Source organism: Sprattus sprattus, assembly GCF_963457725.1.
Source record: "Sprattus sprattus genome assembly, chromosome: 12".
Classification (NCBI taxonomy): Eukaryota; Metazoa; Chordata; class Actinopteri; order Clupeiformes; family Clupeidae; genus Sprattus; species Sprattus sprattus.
In genome coordinates, this window is record NC_137910.1 from 19,459,610 (window position 1) to 19,477,109 (window position 17,500).

General features: G+C 43.8%; 1 protein-coding gene across 1 annotated transcript in view; it reads right to left on the reverse strand.

Annotated features, from left to right (window-relative positions):
• The window catches only part of kcnh1a (potassium voltage-gated channel, subfamily H (eag-related), member 1a), a gene marked incomplete at both ends in the record, with an annotated part of 72,857 nt that overhangs the window by 42,405 nt on the left and 12,952 nt on the right, over window positions 1–17,500 (reverse strand). The window contains one exon of the mRNA XM_080849050.1: window positions 4,824–5,253. Coding sequence (XP_080705176.1) covers window positions 4,824–5,253 — 430 coding nt within the window. The remainder of the gene's footprint in view (window positions 1–4,823; window positions 5,254–17,500) is intronic.

Here is a 17,500-nt window from a genome sequence, read left to right on the forward strand (position 1 = left end):
TTTTATCTCAGATGTATTGCTGTCTTTAAGCCTCTCTACAGTAAAACTATATGTACACGCACAGGATATATAGTACATGCAACTGTGCATACCACATATATACATAATATATGTACTGTTACAAAGTTAGCAAAGTTTGTCTGCTATTTATGGGGGGATATTAAAGACTAGTGGTGAACAAAACCTCCTCCTCCCTGGAAGTTGACATACAGAAATGAGCACAGGACTCATAAATACATACTAAGGCCCTGACAACACAACTTCAAAACATCAGAGAGTCTATGTGGATGTGAGATGAAAGGTGTGTGTGCGTGTGTGTGTGTGTGTGTGTGTGTGTGTGTGTGTGTGTGTGCGTGTGTGTGTGTGTGTGGGATACCACAGGGAGTACTACAAAGTCCAGGGTCCTACAGCTACAAATGGTGGCCCAAAGACAATGTTGTTTTCACACAAACACACACACACACACACGCACACGCACACGCACACGCACACGCACACGCACACGCACACGCACACGCACACGCACACGCACACGCACACACACACACACACACACACACACACACACACACTCAAACACGCACACAGACACACATACAGACACACAAACACGCAGAAGAAACTTTTCAAAGCCTTCCAAATATCTGCATTCACAAATAGCACAGGCGTAACCATATTGTATTAATGATCAATTACATCATGCACATAATTCAAAACTCACTCCTATTTCACTGTCTCTCACAACAACAACAACAACAACAACATAGCTGCATGTTTGCCGTGTAGACTGACTATGGGCTGTCATGGCTCCAACCCCAGGCCTTATTCTAACACTGACCCTAATTATGACTCTAACACTGACTCCAATTATGACTCTAACTCTGAGTCAAATTATGAGTCTAATTATGACTCTAACGCTGACTCTAATTATGACTTACTCTGACTTTAATGGTGACTAATGCTGACTCTAATCATGACTATAACTCTGCCTCTAACTGTGACTCTGACTCTGGTGTGGGGACTGTGACGGAGGGCCCCTTGACTGGTCTGGGTTAGCTCTCCTCTCCTCCAGAATATCCTGCCCTGAGAGCCAGGGCAGTGGTTACCATGACAACGAGCAGGTGTTTATTCTCCCCGCTACACAGCGGCCAGCGAGAGTGGAGTACTGGCTCTGCAGCCATTATGTTTCTGTGTCTGAACTGAAACAGAAAAAGAAAAATACGAGACTATTGGGCCTGTCACTGAAGGGCCGCCTGTCACTGACTGAAACCCACAATCAGGTGAGGTCCATGCTGTTCTTTGGGCTTCTTTCGCAAAACAACATCTTGGGTGAATCATAGTCCCACAGTATGAGGCAATATGAGCACAGTTGATACCTGCTGGGCAACATCTCTTTGGCTCACAGAGGGGAAAGTGACAACTGTGCAAATTAAAGAACACTGAAACTCACTCAGCTATGACTTCACACCTCAGAAGGTGTTGACTGGACTTGAAAAGTTGCTTGGTTTTATCATCGATCTGAACAAAGTCAAATTACATTACAATTCCTAATACAATTTGATACAATACAATACAATACAATTGTTACACACAGGTAAAAGTAAGTGTGAAGGTCCAGCCCTCTCAGCCCTACAGTCTAGTCACGGCTGGCCACTCGTTGTCTTCCCTACATGCACTGCAGTTGCTTGGCTCTATCACTGACCTGAGCCATTATATTTGAATTGTTAATTATAGTAAGATTGGTGAAGGCGCAACACCAATGTAAAATAAGCGTGATGTTCCAGCACCCTCAGCCTTGAAGTATGGTCTTGGCTGCCCTTCCCTACATGCCCGGTCACGATGAGCTTTCCCTGTTCACCATGGAGACCACTGCAGCCTTGAGATTTTCTCCACACTTCGGCTTCATTACCGTGAAAAACAAAAGAGCAGCACTGATACACACACACACACACTGACACACTCCCACAAGAAACACCTTCTGTCGTTCACGGACAGTCTGTATTACTTACGTACTTGTATGTGTGTGTGAGTGTGTGTGTGTGCATGGATACAAATGTACGCATTTGCGTGGGCCAATATGTGTGAGAACGCTATCTCAGTTCTCAAAAGTCGTTGTATTGTGCATTGACACTTAAAGACTGACAAGACTAAAATGCTACGACATTTCTAACATTTTTAAACACATACAGAGGTTAAAACGAACTCCTCAAGCTACTTTCAAAAAAGATCACACATATATCAGCCCTCTATGGACTCACCCTCTTTTTCTCCTTTCTCTCAGTGCTTAGTGGAAGTGAGAGCCACACAATCGCTGACATGCCACATAAAAAATGGCTCTGACCTACTAAGTTCACTCGGCGAGCCTTTGCTCATTTCTCTTATTGCCTCTTTGTTTAGCGGGATGACACTTGCTCAACTGCCGAGCCGTGACTCAGCGCATTACTCAAAGGTGTTGTGTATAGCCTACATAAACAGCCCCTGCGCTGACTGTGTTGCTCTGTTTATAGCCGGCTCTCCGGCTCGCTCGCGCCTCGTCTGTGTGACCCATCCTGTCAGACGGACGAAGCCCAGAGACGGAGACTCAGAGCTGCCATGTTTTAAGCGTTGTGTTCATTCCATCCTGAAGTGTCCGTGTGTAGGGTTTAGATGAGAGCATATTGGGGGGAAATCACGTGCAGGTGCTTGATCCAGGAAGTCAGGAAGGACGGGACGAGCTGGGTGAGTGAGAGGCCCCATGAGGAGACTGCTGAAGTGGGCCCAGGGATGGAAAATGGCCCCTGGTGCGTGGAGGGGGGGGGGGGGGTTGGTGCGGCGGTGGACAGAGGGAGGGAGAGGAGTGGTAGCTAGTGCCAAAGAAAGAGAGCGAGAGAGAGAGAGACAGACAGACATACAGGCAGAGAGAGAGAGAAAGAGTAAGACAGAGACAAAGAGAGAGGGAGAGAGAGAGAGAGAGAGAAAGACAGGGAGAGTGATAGAGAGAGAGAGAGTCAGAGAGAGTGATAGAGAGAGAGCCTGAGAGAGAGAAGTCCGCTGTGATCTGTATCTCCTTATGTGTCTTAATGTGTGGCAATGAAGCATGTCATCACAGCGAGTCATTACGCCGACAACGAACGTCATCAAACACTCTGACACCTAAACATTGCATTATAACAACAGGATACACATACTCACATATTACTAAATCAATCAAAAAACAATAGTCACGTGAGCTCATCCCAAAAACACACAGTACTCTCCCTCAGATTACTAAATAACAACAATCAAAGGTCGGATTCCAGAAACACAGACAAACACATTACTAAATAACAACAATCAAAGATATTATCCCAGACACACACACTCACACATTAATAAATAACAATCAAAGGTCTGCTCCCAGAAACACAGACAAACACTACTCAATAACAAGAATCAAAGGTCGGATCCTAGAAACACAGACAAACACATTACTAAATAACAACAATCAAAGATATTATCCCAGACACACACACTCACACATTAATAAATAACAATCAGATGCCTGATCCCAGAAACACACTTGTACACTCAGCAGCCAAACACCAACCTCAGTCTAAACACTCTTTCCCTGTCTCTTGCTGTCTCTCTCGTGTTGAACATGTTTAGAACATGAGGAGTATGGCAGCTACACGCCCTTGTAGACATGTTCTATTATTTCATTCATTATTTACACACTTGTAGCTAACACTGAAACCAACTAACTTTGTTCCTCTTTAAAGAGTCAGCACTGTTCATTCTGCAAGTCCAAGCAAAGACCTGACAGCAGCATCGTGTGTGTGTGTGTGTGTGTGTGTGTGTGTGTGTGTGTGTGTGTGTGTGTGTGTGTGTGTGTGTGTGTGTGTGTTTGTGTGATTGATTGTGACCTGGTCACATTGTGAACCCTGAACCACTGAGCTGTACTTCAGCATTAGGATGAAACGTGACCGGTGAACCCATGAACAGGACCATCAATCCACTATGGGACACACACACTCCCCGCTGGGCATATAATATAACACACACACACACACACACACACACACTTCAGCAAAGGTCTGCTGTTATCCTATGATAGAGATTTATATATCATATTTGAATACATAGTTATTTCTTATTTGCAGAAGAGGGATGATAGTTGTTTTAATTCCGCCATGTTTTACCTGAGTAAAGACATTATAACTGAATGAGTGAAAGTGTGAGAAAAAACTGCAGCCAGATTAGTAAGTACATTACTTTTACATTATATTAATGTGATAAGACACTCTTTTCAAACACTCTTTTCAGACACTCTTTTCTGTTCTTTTCCCTTTCCCTCTATTTCCTTGTCTGTATTTTGTCCTTTATTCTCGTCAGAGGATGTGTGATTAACCCCTGGGTCAGGAGGCACACATTTAGGAAGGGAAAGGGTCAGTTTACCACCACAGCAGATATAGCCTAATAGCCTCATGGTACTAAACCATCCAGCTCCATTAACCCAACACAACCCCCAAATGACATACTATAGGCAGGCTAATCAATGACATGGTTATTAGTACTGTAATTGTCACTCTTCACTCTGACACCCTACGTATCCCAGATATACGGAAACCCAATCTCGTTGCAACGTAGTACAATGAGGTCATGTGCAGAAGTAGAAATGAATGTTACCCAATTGCTTTCATGACATATACTTTAAAGTAAGTTCCACACAAACACTGGCTCCCTGAGATGCCATCTGTAAGATCTACACAGCTACCTGGCCCGTGAAGACATCTGAAGACAAGGGGACATGTCAGTCAACTGAGCAAAGACACACACAGGACGCTTAAGGTTCGGTCCATACTCACATCCGATCATCATCATGGCCACGGCGAAGATCTTCTCGCCGTCGGTGGTGGGCGCGATGTTGCCGAAGCCGATGCTGGTGAGGCTGGTCATGGTAAAGTACAGCGAGGTGATGTACACCGAGTCTTTGCTGGGGCCGCCCTCCCATTTGCCGGTGCCGCTGGCGTTGAAGCGGTACGGTGTGCCCGCGCTCTCGCCCAACATGTAGAGCCAGCTGTCCATGCGCACCTGGTTGCTGTCCTCGTCGATCACCTCGTAGTCGCCGATGCTGTACCAGATGCAGGCCAGCCAGTGGGCGGCCAGGCCGAACACGCACACCAGCAGCACCAGGACGGCCGCGCCGTACTCGATGTAGTGGTCCAGCTTACGCGCCACGCGGCCCAGACGCAGCAGGCGCACCACCTTCAGGGAGCTGAAGAGAGAACTGATGCCCTGAGAGAGAGAGAGAGAGAGAGAGAGAGAGAGATAGGGAGAGAGAGAGAGGGAAAGGAAAGAGAGGGAGAGAGAAAGAGGGAGAGAGAGAGGGACAGGGGGAGGGACAGAGACAGAGACAGGGAGAGGGAGAGAGAGAGAAAGAGGGAGAAAGAGAGGGGGAGGCAGAGGGAGCGGGACAGAGAAAGAGAGATGGAGAGAGAGTGGGAGGAAGAGGAAGGGTAGGATGTGAGAGATGGGTGGACCACTCGTGACAGACAGCAGCAGATAAGAAGGCAGAAACGAAACTCATCAACGAACAGGTGTGGATTCATAGCGTGTCTGTGTAAGTGTCTGTTAGTGAAGGCAGAAGCTTTGCAGGATCTGTAAGAGTTGAAGTGTTATGATGAGTAAATTCAGGGGATTAGCAATGTCACAGTCCCTGTGGACCACAACACTACGGATAATTTGGCTAATGTGTTTGAGTTTGTGTGTGTGTGTGTGTGTGTGTGTGTGTGTGTGTGTGTGTGTGTGTGTGTGTGTGTGTGTGTGTCTCTGCATGTGCGTGTGTTTGTGTATTACTCTAATGATGCCTTATTTGGTTATAATCCCAATGTTGTATTATTGAACAAGAGTGTTTTATGTGAGATTGGATCTATAATTGCTGTGCCCTGGACAAAGGCCCAGACACCCTAACCTTTCAGCACTGCCATCTAAAGCTTCCTTCTGTAATAAATAGAATTGGGAGTGATTTTGCTCATTGAGATCTTTAATATATGACTCGGTGCTGGCAGGGAACGTTCATCAGGCCGAGGCTCTCTCCGTTGTTTAATTAACCTCATTATTGAGCTCCGGCAACAAAATTAAGAGTTTAGACAGCGAATGGTGGGGAGTTAATTGTTTAAAAGCCTTGCAACTCAGACTAGCACAGTGTACAAGGAAAGAATGGCACACTGTGCGTCTTTTGTGGTTTAACAAAGGCAAGAAACATTATCTGCACCTTATTCTTGAGCCGAGTCATTATCTATGTATCATTTATCTCTGATGAAATCTGACCTGCATAAATTACCCTTTGCCTACATTTTCAGTACAATTTGAATAATTCTGTGGACATCTGTTTTAACTCCAAATAAAAAATCAGCCCCCATCACAAACATAATACATTCAGAATGCATGAGAACTATACGACTATAGTGCTCCAGAAGATGTTTTAGAACTATATAACTATAGTGCTCCAGAAGATGTTTCAAAAGCCTCATCCATTCGTGTAGGCTTTGGTCAAGAGGATCTATTAACTGTTAAACTTTAGAGCTGATTTGTTTATATGCCTCATCAGCAAAGCAACCCTTGCCTGAAAGTTCACAATATCAGCTGTGGCATACAAAATGGGCTTTGCCAATTTCCTATTGCTGCCAAGCGACAGAGAATCTCTCCGCAGACAAGCAGAGTGTGTGTGTGTGTGTGTTACAATGCCAGACATGAGCGCTCTATGCACGTTCATACTACAGTCATACACGCGATCACACACAGCAAGTTGTCAAGTTCGACTGGTGCACAATCAAACTGCTTATAACATTGGACATCTTGGCAAGCTCTGTGTGTCCAAACTAATAGTAGTGTTTGTCTGTGTGTGGCGTGCAACAGTGTGCCCTGTGTTAGACCAGACCAATCAAACCCCGAATTTTGGAAAGATGTCCTACTTGAGTGACAGCTCGATGGTTCCAGTTCTTCATTTTCCCACAAACAAACACAGGAAGAGGAGGGGCCATGCAAACAGAAAGAGGGATGTAGAAAAAGAAGAAGAAGAAGAGAGAGAGAGAGAATGCAAATGAATGATCAAACAGAAAAAAACTACACCAGCATTCAAAAAAGCTGAAAAAAACATGGTGACAATTTCTAAGCAATAAAACAGAAAAAAAACTCAATCAAAGAAGCATTTAAAGAAAGGAAACACAGAAAGGCGTAGTGTAGAGAGAGAGCACTGCAGTGAGACAAATAATAGGTATGAAGAAACACCCAAAAACCTTCACGGGCTCAGACAAAACAAAACGATGACAGATGTCCCAGCAGAGGATTCAGCAGTGAGAGATTATGCAACAGAAAATACCCATGCGTGGAGGTAACATCTCAGAGTAAAACCAGTCAGGAGGCTTCTGTGCTGTTTCTATCTGTGTTATTTTTGGAGAGAGTATCAGAAGACACCTGTGTATTACATGTGATTGTCTGTGTAGGTTTGTGTGTGTGTGTGTGTGTGTGTGTGTGTGTGTGTGTGTGTGTGTGTGTGTGTGTGGTGTGTTTGTGTGTGTGTGTGTGTGTGTGTGTGTGTGTGTGTGTCTGTTTGTGTATGTGTATGTGTGTGTGTGTGTCTGTCTGTGTGTGTGTATGTGTGTGTGTGTGTGAGTGTGTGTGTGTGTGTGTGTGTGTGTGCGTGTATGTGTGTGTGTTTGTGTGTGTGTCTGTGTGTGTATGTGTGCCCGTGTGCGTGCAGGTTTCTGTACGCTGTTCAGTAGCTGTCAGTTCTCATGCTGTGCCTGTGCTGGATAGATGTCAGTAACAGTCATAAGACCAAAGGCAAGTTAGCGCTGCACCTGCAAACTGCACAGGGAGTGACTGACAAGGTGGAGAAGAGAGACAGGCAGAGAGGCAGACAGAGAACGAGAGAGAGAGAGAAAGAGAGAGAGAAAGAGAGAGTAAAGAGAGAGAGAGGGAGAGAGGCAGAGAGAGAGAGACAGAGGGAGAGAGGCAGAGAGAGAGAGAGAGACAAGGCAAAGCCCTCACACCAAGGGAGGGTGTCTCTCAGTAGATGTCGCCTTGGGAGGCTCTTCAGCAGGGGGTTCCTAGGAGAGATCTCATAAGTGTCTTTGATACAGTTGAGTGCTACATGCATCCTTTGAAGTCATCAACAAGAGTATGACTCAGCGGTTTTGACTGCAAGTTGACTGATTGAGCACTGGGATAAAAAATATGTCTGTGATTTTACTAACAGACGTGATATAATTCATAGCAAGAGCCAGCAATAGTTTAATGCAGAATAAATGGAATATGGTCAAATACAATTTTTGACCATCTTAGCTTTCAGTAGCTACATTGGTACTCTTGGTCTTCATCTTTTATTCCCAGCTAGGGACATGTTCATGTACCTTTCTGTTCCTTAAAAACAAAATTATTGAATTTTCTCAGCAACAGCATTTCATGCTTTATGCTTTGTGCATCACTACAGACTTAAAGGGATAGTTCGGTTTTTAACCCATGAAGTTGTATGGCATCTACATCACCAGTGTAATGCAATCCACGCTGACTTACCTCCGACAGCGTCCTGTGAGCAGAGTTCTCGTCCAGTTTTGGTCAAACCGAAAGTAGTCCGGCAGGTTTCTAGACCCAGGAAAATAAAACGTTTCTCTTCCCAAAACATTATGTGTTCAAAAGAGTGATATATTTGCATCCCAAAACCGTTGTAGTGGAAAAAGTCACACCTCGTTATCACTTGGCCCTATTTTCAATACGCTCGATAATGCAATCTCACAGCCAGAGTCTACCTCTTTGATTCGCGAAAGTTGATTCGCGAAAGTTTGGAAAGTTAGGAAAACGATGAAAACTGTGACAACATTTGATAAAATTGACATAAAGCATCCTTTTCCTGTGATGGACGTTTCTCTCAGGCAACTTTGGTGAATCAAACTTTCGCGAATCAACTTTCGCGAATCAAAGAGGTAGACTCTGGCTGTGAGATTGCATTATCGAGCGTATTGAAAATAGGGCCAAGTGATAACGAGGTGTGACTTTTTCCACTACAACGGTTTTGGGATGCAAATATATCACTCTTTTGAACACATAATGTTTTGGGAAGAGAAACGTTTTATTTTCCTGGGTCTACAAACCTGCCGGACTACTTTCGGTTTGACCAAAACTGGACGAGAACTCTGCTCACAGGACGCTGTCAGAGGTAAGTCAGCGTGGATTGCATTACACTGGTGATGTAGATGCCATACAACTTCATGTCTTAAAAACCGAACTATCCCTTTAAGAGACCTGCCTCGAGACCTGTCCAAGTGCCAGACGTATCGAGCTCCTTTGACTTGAATGAACTGCTGCTCACCTCGTAGTGTGAACACATCTCCCCATCTGCACACAACATCCTAGAAGGAGAATCCAGATTTCCTAGTCACATAACTGCCAGACGACAGTGAGATTATACTGACTCATCAGGAACCAAATGCTATTTGAAATTCGGGAGATAACGTCTCTCTTCCGGTGTAACAATGGCCACTTAAGACTTGTCATCCTCCCACTCTCCGTCACCAGTAATAGAGTCAGGCCACACCATACACCCACCTCCACCACCAAGAAAACAACAACACATTTGAATGAGCAGTGACTCAAAAGCCCCATGGCAACCTGCGGTTATGAAACGTAACTACTGAGAGTACCAACCAGTGGCAGTTGCTGTGATTGCCACCTCCAGGTCTGAAGCAGCTAAATGAGTGAAATATTCAGGCTGGAAACTTGTGTTAGCTATTTTGTGTGTGTGTGTGTGTGTGTTATAAGTCTAGGAAACAATAAATCGTCTTTGAGAACTGTGAAAAGCGGCATATAAATGTGATGTATTATTATTATTATTATTATAACAACCTTACATCCACTTGTGGTACTTGTAGATTTGAATGCCCAGTCAGCCATTACAGTACAATATTTCACACCTTTTTCTATTAACCCCCGGTCATGCAAATCATGGATGTGCATAATGGAAGCACGAAGAATGCAATGCATTCACTGAATACTGAGGAGGTTGCCTTGAAAAGATTACAGTGTCTTCTTTGTTGAAGCCAGATGCCAAACGCCTGGGTATAAATAAGCAAGGACGGGTGGCAGTGGTGTAGCCTGTTTTCATTTGAAAAATATAACTTCTTGGATGGAAGCCCACCTGTAGTGTACATCTTCATGCAGGTGAATCATGCAGACATATCTGACACTCTTGGAGAACATGCGTTCGTGACCACAGCATGTCATAATTACAGTGCTCACCTTCTGACCTAAAAATGCAGTCTCTTTGGTGCTAAGAGCTCCTTTCCCCTTCTGAAGTTTCTAACTGCACATGGTCACGCAATGACATGCAAGCAAGGTGGTGCCAATCTTAGGTTAGACAGCATAATGTCCATCACTCTGTTGTATGCACTTGGCTCAAGGGTCCACACAAACAGTAAACATCTCATCCGTTATATAGGCAATTACTTGATTTAATCAGCAAATTATGATTTAATTAATTTTGTGAGATGGATATTGGTTTATGATGATGGCTTTGTTAACCTGTTTAACAGATAGCTTGATTCATTTTCACCGGATTGTTTTCAAGAAAGGCACATTTGAGATCCATTCAGGTGCAAGTACCCTATCAATACAATATCATGCAGAGATTTTGAAGCCCTTATGCCAACTCATTACATAACAATACATCATAAAAACATTTATTTATATAGCACCTTCCTTTCAGAAGCTCAAGTTGTTTTGCACAACAGGTCTCTTTACATCCCTTTTCACTGCTACTGATTTCTCAGACGCTTTAAATCATCCTACGCCAGTTTGGGGTGAAGTAGAACAGTTGAACACAACACACTCCTCAACCTACCAGTGTCAACATGCAGAGCCATCCTGGTAGGCAGAGTACAGTCCTTTTGCAGCAGCTGGAGATACAGTGTCAGAAATATTCTATTCAATTCTATTTCATTCTGTTTTAGTTCTATAGCACCATAAAAATACAATTCTGCACTCTGCGCAGCCCTGCTTTAAAATAACAGCACACTGAAATGTGCCACTTTTTGAGTTATGTTTTATGGACAACTAGTTTTGGTATTCTCTTCAAACTAATTTGGGGGTATATGGTCTTAAAAAGGACAGTCAAAAAATCACCAGTCTTTTCCACCAGCTGCCCAGGCTATGCACTATGAACCTCTCGCAAATAGTCTTGTAAGAAAAGCTTTTACATTTTTCCCATCACCACACAATCAAACTTAATCACCAAAAGACACCAGTTTGCCGGCTGGCAAGCTTTCACCAGTGCCAATGCCAACTGTGCTGTTGTTGGTATTTGTCTGCCATGTTTTTGGATGCCTTTTAGGTAATTATCTCGCTAGTTTTAGATGAAAACTCCTTACAGCCGTTTGAACGCCCAGCCATTATGTGACACTTCAATCAATATAATCCCTCAGCAGGGGGCCTCTCATGCACATGGTTTATTTTGGCATCCAGTGGCTGCAGTAGAAATTGCTTTGCATAGTAAATATCAGAAATCATCATCCAGACTGAGGCAACTCCAAGGACCCAAATGTGTAAATTCAAATTCAGTACTAGGTTGTGAGACGGTACATTTACAGGAAGGAGACATCACACTGGACACTACCCAACCAACTGCCCACCAAGCAGCTGACTAGCATGTGTATATCATTAGCATGGTGAGGGGTTATTATATTACAATTATCAAAATATCCCTGAATTTAGCACTCTACTCAGGTACTATATTACCTGTCAAATCACCTTAGTTCCCAGGGTAAATGTAGTTTTATGAATGCCATCTGCGTTGTATCCTACAAATGTTTCAAGATGTCACAAAAATTCAAAGGGCATAAAGCTAGAACACTCAGACTTACTGTTAAGGCTAAACTGTGTACCATATTGTACAATTTTGAAATTGTACTAAAACACATCCACTATACCATGGTGCACAGATCGACTAAGAACACACACACACACACACACTCACACACACACACACACACACAAATTCACACACACACACACACACACACACACACACACACACACACACACACACACACACACACAGTGAACAACCACCAGCTAGCCACCCACCCACACACACCCACACACACACACACACACACACACACACACACACACACACACAAACGGTATATTTAGCAGAAGCACACCAGTGAACAACCACCAGCCCTCCACTGAGTAATTCTCCTTTTCCATTTTTACCATCACAGGTGCAGCCACAAGCCCCCCAAACCCCAGATCTGTGATTATTGAGCCATGTGCCAGAGCCGCAGAGCACCTGATGCAACACACACACACACACACACACACTCACACACACACTCACTCTCTCTCTCACACACACACACACACACACACACACACACACACACACACACACACACACACACACACACACACACACACACACACACACACACACACACACACACACACACACACACACACACACACACACACACACACACACACACACACTACTCTGGCCTGTCCTACTCTGCTGGGCTGGGTTCAAAGCCAGCTGAGCTGCCTGTGCTCGGGCCTGATAGAGCCATGGACCTAATCAAAAGAAATTAGTGCTGACAACTCTGCTGAAAGCCATATGCCCAGGGGCGGCATGAAAGCTGTGTGGGTGTTTGTGTTTGTGTGCATGCTTGTTTGTCTGTGTGTTAGTGCGTGTGTAGTGATTGTGTTTGTGAGTTAGTGTGTGTGTTTGTGTGAGTGTGTGCTGTCGGTGATTGCGTGTGAGTGAATGCGTGCATGTTAGTGTGTTTGTGTGTGTGTGTGTGTGTGTGTGTGTGAGTGTGTGTGTGTGTTCAAGTCTGTTTGTGCGAGTGTGTGGTATATATGTCTGAAATGATGTGTGACATTGTAGTATTCCCATTTGTGTACAGTATGAGAAGTATTTGATGTAAAATGAATAAATAAATATATGATAAAAGAGAAAAGACAGATGATAGAGAAAGGAATGGAAAATGACCTTCTATGGTCTCATACACATCTCTGAATTATTTACTAGATGAGTCTATGATCATCCCCATGGATAGTTTCCATTCCAAATCCTGTCAGAAACACCCTGCTTGTTCAGAGGTTTCACTGAGGTTGTGAATCAAGCGTGAAATTAAAATTCAGTTGTGAAGTTAATATTCAGTGTGTGTGTGTGTGTGTGTGTGTGTGTGTGTGTGTGTGTGTGTGTGTGTGTGTGTGTGTGTGTGTGTGTGTGTGTGTGTGTGTGTGTGTGTGTGTGTGTGTGTGTGCTTGTGTGTTTTAGTGTATGTGCGCACAAAAGTCCATGTACTGTATGCATTTTTACTTTATGTTACAATGTGGTTACTGGTAAGTTGGACAAATGCCATCACCTCTGAACTACCTTTCGCCTCTCTCTCGATCTGCTGACTGGCATACGCACACCAGAGCTATACTGGCATTTTTCACAGCCGAATTTACTCCCCCTGGCATTGATCTGGGGGTCCGTAAAATGCAAGCAGGCAGCTTTGCTTAAGTCATTAGGCTTCCAGAGATTGATTGTGATGGAAACTTTAGACGAGCTCTGTCTCAGCTTAAACCAGCTGGCTGCGATGCTGACTATCGATCGCAGACCAATCTATACGTATCACATTCAACCACCACACACAAATGATTCATTCACACACACACACACACACACACACACACACACACAGACACACACACACACACACACACACACACACACACACACACACACACACACACACACACACACACACACAAACACACACATAAACACACACAAATACAAATTCACACACAAAGACAGACCCAGAAGGTATTGAAAGTCAGAAGGAGTACAAAAGAGAAATTAGTTTGTGTCTATGTCAGAGTGTGTGTTTGGAGTGTTGGTGTCTTGCAGGGAGGGAGAGAGAGAGAGAGAGAGAAAGAGAGAGAGAAAGAGAGAGAGAGAGAGACAGATTAGAGAGGGACATCTACATGCAAGAGCCATAATCTTGATAAAAACCCTCTACATTTCCTATGTGTGCTCAAATAAGTAATTAACTACCAGGACATTGGTCACAACAATTCTATTATTATTCATATTTATACTCATGTGATCCACTCTTTATCATAACAGCTTTTTAAGTAAATGATTCTGTTTCGGTCTCGAGCCCTGATAGAAGGTCAAGGACCTGAATATCATATATAAACGATCACAATAGCAAATTGATTTATGATCAAATATAATTGATTGAATATATGCATTAGGAACACTAACAATATAAAGTTCAACCACAAAAATGAAAACAATTGTCTGACTGAATAATTACACAAGTCCTAAACCCCAGAGGACGCTGCCCAGACGGCTGGCACAGACCCACAGACCCACATGCTAGTGAGCTAATGTGGATCTGCTGTGTGGTAGCCTGGTTATTGGCTTGTGTGGGGGTGTGGGATAGTGGGATTTATCTGGCTGTATACTATCCTCAGCACTTTCCTGCTTTGTCTTTTTCAAATCGCTCTCAGCAGCCCAGCACAGGAATAATCTATTCATGGACTTTAGACAGAAACCTTAAGCGTGACCAGATACTGCTGTTTCCCTTTTCTACAGACAGAAAAAAAAGATGGTGTCTTGCTGAAACACTGAAATCCAGAATCTCCCACTTAAGGCTAAATCATTGGTCCTGCCTTTCTCTGGCTGGGCCTGTTTCGCCCACTCGGTACCTGCTTCTTTGTGCTTGTGAGTGCATGTGCTCCCCTGTGTGTCCTTGTACAGTAATGGTCAGATCAATGGCAACATAACAACAGTAAATAATGATGTCAGTGATAGTCCTGACGTTTGACCCCGTTGGGTGATCTATATCTATATGATAGCTACCAGCTGGGGACTTTCTTGGGGGAAAATAACTAGCTGGTCGATTTTAGCAGGCTGAATAAATGTACCGTAATCTCATTTCTGTGTTCTTTCCATCTCATAAGAGTATATAACATAAGCATATGACACAAGAGTGTTACAGAATTATGCACTAATTCAATACAATTTGAGCTAGCATCACAAAGCCTGGATTGTATCATATGCTTTTCTTTAGGCACATTTAGCCCAGCTGAGGCGTTCACTAAGAGTTTTTCAAGCAACCAGGTGACTCTTTGGTGTGCATCCATTAATGACATTAACTGAGCACAGCATTAATACAGCGCCAGGAACCTGGAAACAAATTAGCGGTGTCAAAAAACAACAATCCGTTCAGATTGATTAGCAGCACTGATTTCTGCTGAGAGCTCATAATTGAATCAAGCCCTTTCTGGCCAGTTAGCAGTGCTAACTCTGACTCCTCCCAAGGGGGTTATTTGATCCAGTGCAGCAGCTGAATGAGAGGCTAAAGCTGTTAGCATCTCCCTCAGAGAGCCCGGCACTGCACTGTGGCCACTGGCTTGGCGGAGGCTTCTGAGGAGAGTACACTGGGTTTCCACTAGCTCCTCCTCAGAGAGCTCATTTAAACGGGGCCCTGGATCCCCACGCACACAATTAAACCAGAAGTCTTGAAAAGCGATGGCATAGAACACTTGTGAGCTTCTGAAGACATGTGCGGCAGAGAAGAAAACCCTGAATAATCCTCCTCCTCCTTCTTTTCCTACGCCTCCGTCTCTTCCTTCCATCCTTTACTTCCTGGAATCTCTGTCCCTTAACTCAGGGTGGAGTTAAGGGACAGACTACTACTCCTCTTACTAAGTTTCAGTTCACCTCAGCTTAGTGTTAAGGCTGAGATACAGTTATTGAGACCCCCCTCCTTCACACACACACACACACACACACACACACACACACACACACACACACACACACACACACACACACACACACACACACACACACACACACACACACACACACCTCACAACTTTTTGAGCAATGTTTCTGAGTGATGTTATTTGAAACCCATTCCCATTGATACTGAGCAACAAAGCATTCAAAAGGAATCGCTGGTCATGAGATTGATGAAAAAGGTTGCCCCATGTCTCATCAACTTAAGAAGCACTATCTAACCCCCTTAGAAAAGCAACCCCCATAGGGGCAAAAGGAGTGATTAACCCCACACATCTACAGGCTCACTGAACACCACTACATCACTGCAAAGAGATGGCAGGCTGGCAGCTTATCTCAAAGGAAAGAGAGAGAGAGAGAGAGAGAGAGAGAGAGAGAGAGAGAAAGAAACAGAGAGAGAGAGAGAGAGTGACAGTGAAAAAGAGAGAATATAAAAGAGGGAGAGAGATAGAGTGAAAGAGAGAGAGTGACAGTGAGTTTTTAAAAGAGGGAGAGAGAGAGAGTGAAAAAGAGAGAGTCTAAAATGGGGAGAAAGAGAGTGAAGGAGAGAGTCTAAAAGAGGGAGAGTGGGAGGGTGAAAGAGACAAAGAGAGGGAGAGTGTGCGAGGGAGAGAGAAAGAGTGAACACTGCATCTTCCCACCTGTGAGGACTGCAGCGCTCGGCTTGGCTTTGCCTCTCAGGTGGAGGGGCTGTGATAGCATGGAGATCAAAGGCTAGCCAAAACCCAGTACTGACACACCAGGCTACACACACACACAGAAGTACACACAAAGAGCTGCACACACACCGAGCTACAGCTCTCTCGCTCTCTGTTTCTCTCTCCACTTCACAGCTGGATTATTGCCAGACAGTATGGGCAAATGCCACCAAGAAAGACCTGAATAGACTTCAGCTAGTGCAGAACAAGGCTACACGCTTTGCTTTAGTTTGCATGCCAGTCTCAACTGGCTTAAAGTTGAAGACAGGATGGCTGCTGCACTTCTTTTGTCAACATTGCAGTCTAAAACACCAGCATGTCAGTATAGGCAACTCAATACAAATATAGCCTCACATAACTATGCCACTAGACGAGCAATAGAAGGTAGGTTTTCTCTCCCCAGAGCTAAGACTAATTTCCTTAAACGCACTGTGGGATACAGAGCCATGAAGTCTTGGAACCTACTACCAACAGAAATCATGAATGTGACACGTAAATGTTTGTTCAAAAAGCCAATAATGAAACACTTGGGTACAGCATACTTGTGACACTTGTATTTAAAATTGTATGATCATTATTTTGTGTATTTAAAATTTTGATATTGGTATCGTAATGTATGGTTCAAATGTTAGATATTGGTATTGTAATGTATGTTTTAAATGTTAGATATTGGTATTGTAATGTATGTTTTAAATGTTAGGTATTGGTATTGTAATATATGTTTTAAATGTTTTGATATTTGTATGTAAGTCTTAAATGTGGACCCCACGAAAAGTAGCTCTGTCTTAGGGTAGAGCTAATGGGGATCCTTCTAAATAAACAAATAAACACAGAGAGCCACACACACAGACACACACCGAGCTACACACACACACAGAGCCACAAACACACACACACACAGAGCTGGACACATAAAGAGCTGCACACACAAACAGACACACACACACACACAGAGCTACAAACACACACACACACACAC